At 48.1% G+C, this 8747-nt stretch overlaps 1 protein-coding gene across 1 annotated transcript in view; it reads left to right on the top strand.

Moving 5' to 3' along the window:
• The window catches only part of LOC112072226 (phosphatidylinositol-3,5-bisphosphate 3-phosphatase MTMR4-like), a 16337-nt gene extending 7957 nt beyond the window's left edge, over nt 1-8380 (top strand). Inside the window, exons 3-7 of the mRNA XM_070439709.1 lie at nt 1159-1270; nt 1982-2177; nt 2502-2687; nt 5424-5578; nt 6378-8380. Of these exons, the coding sequence (XP_070295810.1) occupies nt 1159-1270; nt 1982-2177; nt 2502-2687; nt 5424-5578; nt 6378-8028 (2300 nt within the window). The 3' untranslated portion in view covers nt 8029-8380. The remainder of the gene's footprint in view (nt 1-1158; nt 1271-1981; nt 2178-2501; nt 2688-5423; nt 5579-6377) is intronic.
• Nucleotides 8381-8747: the final 367 nt, after the last annotated feature.

The raw sequence follows: 8747 nt of genomic DNA, 5'->3' as shown, positions 1-8747 counted from the left end.
GAGTCTACTACCTAACTGTACGTTTAATATGTATGTTTCAGGAGTATACTAACCCTAACGGTAGTTATAATGATGTATGTTTCAGTAGTACTGACCCTAACGGTAGTATAATGATGTATGTTCAGAGAGTACTACCCTAACGGTAGTATAATAATGATGGTTATGTGTTCAGAGTACTCCCCACTAACTGTAGTATAATGATGTATGTTTCAGAGTACTCCCCTAACTGTAGTATAATGATGTATGTTTCAGAGTTACTACCCTAACTGTAGTATAATGATGTATGTTTCAGAGTACTCCCCTAACGGTAGGTATGTTTCAAGTACTCCCCTAACTGTAGTATAATGATGTATGTTTCAGAAGTACTACCTAACTGTAGTATAATGATGTATGTTTCAGTAGTACTACCCTAACGGTAGTTAATGATGTTATGTTTCAGAGTACTACCCTAACTGTAGTATAATGATGTATGTTTCAGAGTACTCCCCTAAACTAGTAGTATTAAGATGTATGTTCAGAGTACTCCCCTAACTGTAGTATGTTTCAGAAGTTACTACCCTAACTGTAGTAAATGATGTATGTTTCAGCAGTACTACCCTAACGAGAGTATAATTATGTATGTTTCAGAGTACTACCCTAACGGTAGTATAATGATGTATGTTTCAGAGTACTCCCCTAACTGTAGTATAATGATGTATGTTTCTCAGAGTACTCCCCTAACTGTAGTATGTTTCAGAGTACTACCCTAACGGTATAGTATAATGATGTATGTTTCAGAGTACTCCCCTAATGTAGTATAATGATGTATGTTTCAGAGTACACCCTAACGTAGTATAATGATGTATGTTTCAGAGTACATCCTAACGTGTGAGGTGAGTTCATGCGCATGGCCAACATCCACTCCATTAGGAACAGCTTGCCAGTCCCTCCCGACGCGCTCTGCAGCCAGATCCCTGACCCTGGCAAGTAAGTGGATCCCTCTGACATTTCTCTCCCTCTTTATCTCTACCTTCCGCATCCCTTCTCCACGGCCTCAGTAAAAGTTTACACCACAAAGAATCTCTCTCTTTTATGTTTCAGAGTACTCCCCTAACTGTAGTATAATGATGTATGTTTCAGAGTACTACCCTAACGGTAGTATAATGATGTATGTTTCAGAGTACTATCCTAACTGTGAGGTGATGTTCATGGGCATGGCCAACATCCACTCCATTAGGAACAGCTTCCAGTCCCTCCGAGCCGTCTGCAGCCAGATCCCTGACCCTGGCAAGTAAGTGGATCCCTCTGACATTTCTCTCCCTCTTTATCTCTACCGTTCCTCAGTCCCCTTCTCCAGGCCTCAGTAAGTTTACACCACAGAGAGAGAGAATGCAGGCCGCCCCATTCCCACTGGGCCAGGCTAGCTGTTTGTCCAAAAGTGTGTTTTTGTGGTGTTCATGTATTTTTGCATGTCAGACCTGCGTTCAAATACTATTTGAAATAAATTGCAAATACTTAAGCTGTGCTTCGTTGAACTTGCCAGTCACACACTAGACAAGCAATAGAAAACGTCCCAAGAGTGCAAAACCCCGCCCACCTGCGACTCCAGGCAGACTAAAGCGAACGTTTAAAGTGCTTGAAAGATTTCAAATAGTATTTGAACCCACATGTTGTGTGTGTATGTCTCGTTGCATGTGGACAGTGCATGCCCCAACTCCCCAACCTGTAATCAGTGATGCACACAGAGGGCTATTCGAGGGGTAGAGTTCCTGGTAATCTAAAAGAGGTGTGGTAGTGACCCCCCCCCTTTTTAAAACGACACATCTAGGTCAGGGGCTCCACTCCCTCTCCCCGATGTCAGGGTTGTCCCCCGGTTACTCAACCCGGCTGTGTTTATTATTTACCTTCAGAAGCCTCCGAGGCTCCCTCGGGGAAGGAAATGCATTCTAGAACCTTCTAGACCTGTTCTCATTGGTCGCCCCTCGGGTTTGTGCATTCGCAGCTGGCTGTCTGCTCTGGAGAGCACCCGTTGGCTGCAGCACCTGTCCGTCATGCTGAAGGCAGCCACTCTGGTGTGTTCTGCGGTGGAAAGGGAGGGACGTCCTGTCCTGGTGCATTGTTCAGACGGTTGGGACCGTACCCCCCAGATTGTGGCTCTCGCCAAGATCCTGCTGGACCCGTTCTATAGGACACTAGAGGTACACACAAAAACACTGTCCCTGAGGGTTACTGTGACGCAATGATGACAACGGTTTGTTTCACTTTAACACTGATGCAGCTAATATCCGGTGTTCTGTTCTGATAGTATGTTGACGGTATAACCAGTTGTTTCACACATCCCATTTGAATTTCCCAACAACAACAAAAAAAAATCCCACACACCTTTTATATACAGTGATTTTATTTACACATACGTGTCACAACGAAGCACTTTGTCGGTTTTACAATAAAGAAAACTGAATGGCAAGGGGGATGAGAGAGAGAGAGAGAGCTGGATCCGACTTGTCCTCCCTCTTCCACAGGGTTTCCAGGTGCTGGTGGAGACGGAGTGGTTGGACTACGGTCATAAGTTTGGCGATCGCTGTGGTCACCAGGAGAATGCTGCCGACGTGAGTGAGCAGTGCCCCGTCTTCCTCCAGTGGCTGGACTGTGTTCATCAGCTGTTCAAACAGTTCCCGTGCCTCTTCGAGTTCAACGAAGCCTTCCTGGTACGTACACTACACCTTGACTTCTTACCATCTCTCTCTCTCTATCTCCTTCTTTGTCAATCTCTCTTTTCTTCACACATTCACTCTCTCTCATTCTCTCTCTGTCTCTGTCTGTCTCTCTCTCTCTCTCTCTCTCTCTCTGTCTCTCTGTCTCTGTCTGTCTCTCTCTCTCTCTCTCTCTCTCTCCCTCTCGCTCTCGCTCGCTCATATTCATTCTCTTTGCTCTTGCCTAATCTCTCTTTCTCTCCTACACACTGTCTCTTTGGAGAGGAAGCCACAATTTACTAGTCTTCTGTTGGCATATAAGACCTTTCTTAAAGATCATTTTAAGGTTTCTACATGAAATAGATATCAAACTGTAACCTTTGAACACAGTGTTTTGTGTGTTGTAGGTAAGAAATTTGAGAATTGTAAAGACCGATCTGTATGTGACTGTGTTCTGTGTAGTAGGTTAGGAGCGTACTGTGTGACTGTGTTCTGTGTAGTAGGTTAGGAGCGTACTGTGTGACTGTGTTCTGTGTACTAGTTAGTGTTCAGTTGAGCGTTTACTGTTGACGTGTTTCTGCTGTAGTAGGTTAGGAGCGTACTGTGTGACGTGGTGTTCGGTGATTAGTAGCGATTAGCGAGCTTTACGTGTTGACTGTTTCTGTGTAGTAGGTTAGGGACGTACTGTGGTGACTGGTTTGGGGGAGAGGAGTTAGGAGCGCACATGTGACTGTGTTCTGGTGTAAAGTAGTGGTAGGAGCGTGACTGTGTGTACTGTTTCTGTCGCTAGTAGGTTAGGAGCGTACTGGATAGACTATTGTGTGTTGTGTATAGTGTTAGGAGCGTACGACTCAGTGACTGGTTCTGAGATAGTAGTTAAGGGGCTGTACTGTGTGACTTGTTCTGTGTTAGCGTTAGGAGCGTACTGTGTGACTGTGTTCTGTGTAGTAGGTTAGGAGCCGTACTGTGTGACTGTGTTCTGTGTAGCTAGGTTAGGAGCGTGACGTTGTGACACATGTGTCTGTTTCAGTTGGGCTGTTGCTGTTCTGTAAGTGCCCTAGGTCCCTCGTATGTGGAGCTGTGTAGTAGGGACCTACTGTTGGACTGTTTCTGTGTAGTAGAGTTAGGAGGTACGTGTGACTGTGTTCTGTGTAGTAGGTTAGGAGCGTTACTGTGTGACTGTTTCGTGTTAGTAGCCGGTAGGAGCTGTACTGTGTGGTACGAGTGTCTCTGTGTAGTGTTAGGAGCGTACTGGTGTGTAATCGCTTGTAGTAGACTCTGTAGTATGGTTCCGTAGTGGTAGGGCGTACTGTGTGACTGTGTTCTGAATGTCAGTAGTGTAGGACGTACTGTGATTGACTGTCTGTGTAGGAGGTTAAGCGAGCTTCCTGTGTGACTGTGTTCTGTTGTAAGTAGCTTTAGAGCTTACTGTGTGAACTGGGTTCTGTGTAGTAGGTTAGGAGCGTACTGTGTGACTGTGTTCTTGGTTGTAGTAGGTTAGGAGCGTACTGTTACTGTATGCATTAAGGAATTGTGTAAAGGCCCTTAGCGGTGCGTGGTTTTTGTTCGTCCCCCCAGGTTCAAGCGGGTGCAGCACACGTACTCGTGTCTGTACGGGACGTTCCGGTAACAAACGGGCGGAGAGAGAGGTCGCGAACATCTACACCCGCACCTGCTTTCCGTCTGGTCTCTGCTCCGCACCTGGGCAACAAGAACTTCCAGAAAACTTCCTCTTTACCCCGGTCATGATATGGTAACCACGACTGTCCCCGTTCCGCTCCTCTCTGCCTTCCTTCTCTCTTCTCCTCTCCGCTCCTCTCTTCTCCTCTCCTTCTCTTCTCCTCTCCTTCTCCTCTCTTCTCTTCTCCTCTCTTCTCCTGTCCTCTCCTCTCCTCTCCTGCCCTCTCCTGCCCTCTCTTCTCTTCTCTGCTCCTCTCTGCTCTTCTCCTCTCTTCTCCTGTCCTGGTTATTAACAGAGGGATCAGGTGTGCTTCACATATCACAGTAGCAAAAATGGCAGAAAACAAAACATTTTTTGCCCAGAAATCGGTCTTCTCATAAAATGGTCTGTAGCATCAAAAGTGTTTGGGCTACATACTAATATGACCCCTCTGTGGAAAGGTGAGACTCTCTCTGACACATCTGGCTCTAGGAACGCCGAACAAGCCTCACAAGACTCGTCTGAAGGTCCCCCGGTACCAGTTAAAAACACGAATGGAAGTATATATATGGAGACTGTTTAGTGGCAAAAATAAGGGGTTAAATACATATTAATAACAAATATTTCCTGATCTTTCTTACATCTCTCAGATATAGGACAGACGGAAACAAACTTCCTTTACATTTCTTTGGGGGGGGACTATCTGTTGTTCCATGTAGTGAATCTGTTACTCAATGTGTTTGTATAGGCTAGTAGCAGTAAGGCCCCAAAAAATACATTTATGATACTTCGAGGGGTCTTAAAATTCAAAATCAAATATTTGAATTATCGTTGGTAAGACCTTCTTAAAACAATTCCATTTAGTTTAGTATAACCCCCTCGTCCAGTTTAGACTGCTAAGGGTTTAAAAAGGAAATATGTACTCATCCAATATATTCAGTGGATGAGCACCAATAGCATATATATATTTAATAGCATACATATATATATTATTATTATTAACATTTTAAATGGCTTTACTGAGACAAAAAGTTATTTGTGGTCTTTTATTGACCTCTGACCTCTGCTCCTACCTGTCCCCCTGTGTCCAGGTGTTGCAACCGGTGTGCCACACCCGGGCCCTGCAGCTGTGGACGGCCGTCTACCTGCCCACCTCTTCCCCTTGCACCTCTGCCGAGGACGCCATGGAGCTCTACCTGTCCCCCAGCGTACAGGGAGACGAGCTCACCTCACGGTCCCTGGACAGGTGGGGGCTATCCGCTCACTCTATTCTTCCATCTCTGTCTCTTAGTGCATTTGTAAAAAAAAAAAAAATATTAAAAAAAAATTACAAATTAAAAACTCCTTGACTTAATTATATCTCCTTGTATCTCTGAGCTCTTGTCTTTTCAAGGATTTATTTTTAGTTATTGATTTTAAGGATTTACTCACAGTGGGGTAAATCGAGATGAACAGGCTCATGGTGAAAACTGCATGTGGGGCTCTGTATCTACAGCTCTAGAAAGTTTCTAGAAAAGGCTCCTCAACAGCTTCTACCACCAAGGCATAAGACTGCTGAACAATAATCAAATGGCCACCCAGACTATTACATTGACCCCCCCCCCCCCCTCCCCTCCATTTGTTTGTACACTGCTGCTACTCACTGTTATTATCTATGCATAGTCACTTCACCCCTACCTACATGTACATATTACCTCAACAACCTGTACCCCTGCACACTGACTCGGTACCGGTACCCCTGTATATAGCCTCGTTATTGTTATTTTATTGTTACTTTTTGTTCTTTTTTTTACTTTAGTTTATTTGGTAAATATTTTCTTAACTCTTCTTGAACTGCACTGTTGGTTAAGGCCTGTAAGTAAGCATTTCAAAGTAAGGTCTACACCGTTGTATTCGGTGCATGTGACAAATATAGTTTGATTTGAGGTGTCCTGCCGCCCTCTAGGTGGTACAGAAGGGAAGCTTACCTGTCTGCCCTCTAGTGGTACAGAAGGGAAGCTCACAGATTAATGAAGCTCCACCACTTTTTATACCCCTCTGTGCAGGCTTCCTAAGACTCGCTCCATGGACAACCTGGTGTCTGCCTTTGAGAACGGGGTGGCCCTCACCCGCACCTCCAGCGACCCCAACCTCAACAAGCACTGTCAGGAGGGCCGCACTGCCCATGGCCTGGAGCCTATGGCTTCTGTAGGAGGAGGGGCCGCACCCGACAGCCCCGAGGACGTCAGCCCTGACACGGGATTGGAAAGCGACGACTCGGAGGTGCAGCCCGTCACCCAGACTCCTCCTACCACACCCGTGGAGATGGAGCAGAGGGAAGAGGACTTCGAGGAGGCGGAGATGAGAGAGGAGATCTGTCTCACCACCCAGCCCCTGCCCTCCCTGCCCCTCCCCCCCATCGCTCTGGAGCAGGGCCTCACCCACTTCCCCCCTCTCCCCCTGCTCACACCCATCCTCCACCAGGCCCTCTCCCAGACCACTAGCCCCCCAGTTCCTCCCCCTCGACTGCCACATCAGACGGCTGACAGTCACTCCAGGACTGCCTCGGTCACTACCCGTCCTGGCTGCATACCATCACCACCTGCCTGGAAGGGCCCACTACCGGCAGCCGTTCTGAACGGGCCTATCACCAACGGCCTCCAGAACGTCCCCTCCGCTTCTGCAGAGCTGCTGGCACTCGAGCAGCTAGTTCCCATGTTCCCTACGGCCATGGAGGACTCCACCGAGACGCTTACGGACGAAGCAGAGGCCCCACCAACGCTGCCCCCTAGCAGGAGAGAAAGTCTAGGCCAGCCCAAAGCCCTAGAATGGGCCTTACCCAGAGAGGAGAGAGAGGGGAAGAGGACAGAGAGTGTGAGTGGTAGAAACTTGGTGCCTCTGAGAGAATGTGTGGTAGCAGTACCAACATCAAAGGAAGCAGCATCCTCCGCCTCCACAGTGCCCCCTGTTGACAACAGCCAGGCGGTGGCATTGCGACGCCCGGTCTCCCAGAGCCAACTGCGTGTCAGTGAGGAGCTGTCTCTGCTGGGCTCTCACTGGGAGAGTGTCCAGGGCATAGTCCAGTCTGCCTGCAGCACTGCAGCCAGCCACTCTGGCCTCTCAGCCAACCTCTCGTCAGGCTTCTGTCGGGCCCTCCAGCCCACGGCCTACCAGAGCCGACGCCTGGCTGGCAAGCTGCTGCGCACCCAGGGCATGGCCGTGCCTAACGGGGTGCCTAACGGGGGTTGGCAGTACGGCCGGAGGGAGGAAAGGATCCGCTCCTCGGCTCCAGCCCCAACCACCTCCAGCCCTGTCAAGTCAGGGTCCAGCTGGCTCTCTGCAGTCAGGAGCAGCTCGGGCTACGCTGCCATCATGGGTCCAACCACCACCAGCTCACCACCCACCTTTTCAACCTGCCAGCTCCTCCCAGCCTCTCCCTGCTCCTCAGCCTCCCCTTTGCCCCACCCGGCCTACCTGGATGATGATGGGCTGCCGGTGCCAATGGACGCGGTGCAGCAGCGCCTCAGGCAGATGGAGGCGGGGTATAAACAGGAAGTGGAGGTGCTGAGAAGCCAGGTGCGCCAGCTGCAGATGAGGCTGGAGAGGAAACAGTACAGCACGCCGCCCTCCGAGCCTGACGTCGACTACGAGGACGACATTGTGAGTAGCTCTCCCTACTTGGACTTTGAACAGTACCTCAATGTGTTATTACTGTGATGTGAAAGGATATGCATGTAGGACATTACTAAATACTTCATAATTACAACCCAAATGTTATCTTTGGTGGAATTACCCTTTAATAGAGAGAGTAATAGCCAGTAACCAAAACGTTGCTGGGTTCGAATTCCTGATGGTGAAAAATCTGCCGACGTGTCTTTGAGTAAGGCACTTAACCCTAATTGGTCCTGTAAGTCTCCCTGGATCAGAGAGTTGGTCCTGTAAGTCTCCCTGGATCAGAGAGTTGGTCCTGTAAGTCTCCCTGAATCAGACCGTTGGTCCTGTAAGTCTCCCTGGATCAGAGCGTTGGTCCTGTAAGTCTCCCTGAATCAGAGCGTTGGTCCTGTAAGTCTCCCTGCGATAGGATAGGATGCATGGTAGTTGCCCTAAAGGCCTAGATAGGATAGAGATGTCCCTAGATAGATAAGAGATGTCCAAGTAGGATAAGGATGTCCTAGATAGGATAGAGATGTCTAGGAGCAGCCTTTAATAGAATGTCCTAGATAGGTAGAAGTCCTAAAGAAGAGATGTCCTAGATAGGGATAAGAGAATGGTCGCCTAGAAGTAGGGAGATTAGAGTAGATTGGAGGATGTCCTAGATAGGATAGGGGTTCGCTAGATAGGGAAGGAGATTTCCCTAGATAGGATAGGAGATCCTGATAGGTGAATTTCCTAGATAGATGAACGGTCATCGCTACGAAGAGTGTCCCTAGATAGGA

The sequence above is a fragment of the Salvelinus sp. IW2-2015 genome, unplaced genomic scaffold (genome assembly GCF_002910315.2).
Source record: "Salvelinus sp. IW2-2015 unplaced genomic scaffold, ASM291031v2 Un_scaffold1859, whole genome shotgun sequence".
Classification (NCBI taxonomy): Eukaryota; Metazoa; Chordata; class Actinopteri; order Salmoniformes; family Salmonidae; genus Salvelinus; species Salvelinus sp. IW2-2015.
This window is presented reverse-complemented; position numbering and strand designations above follow the sequence as displayed.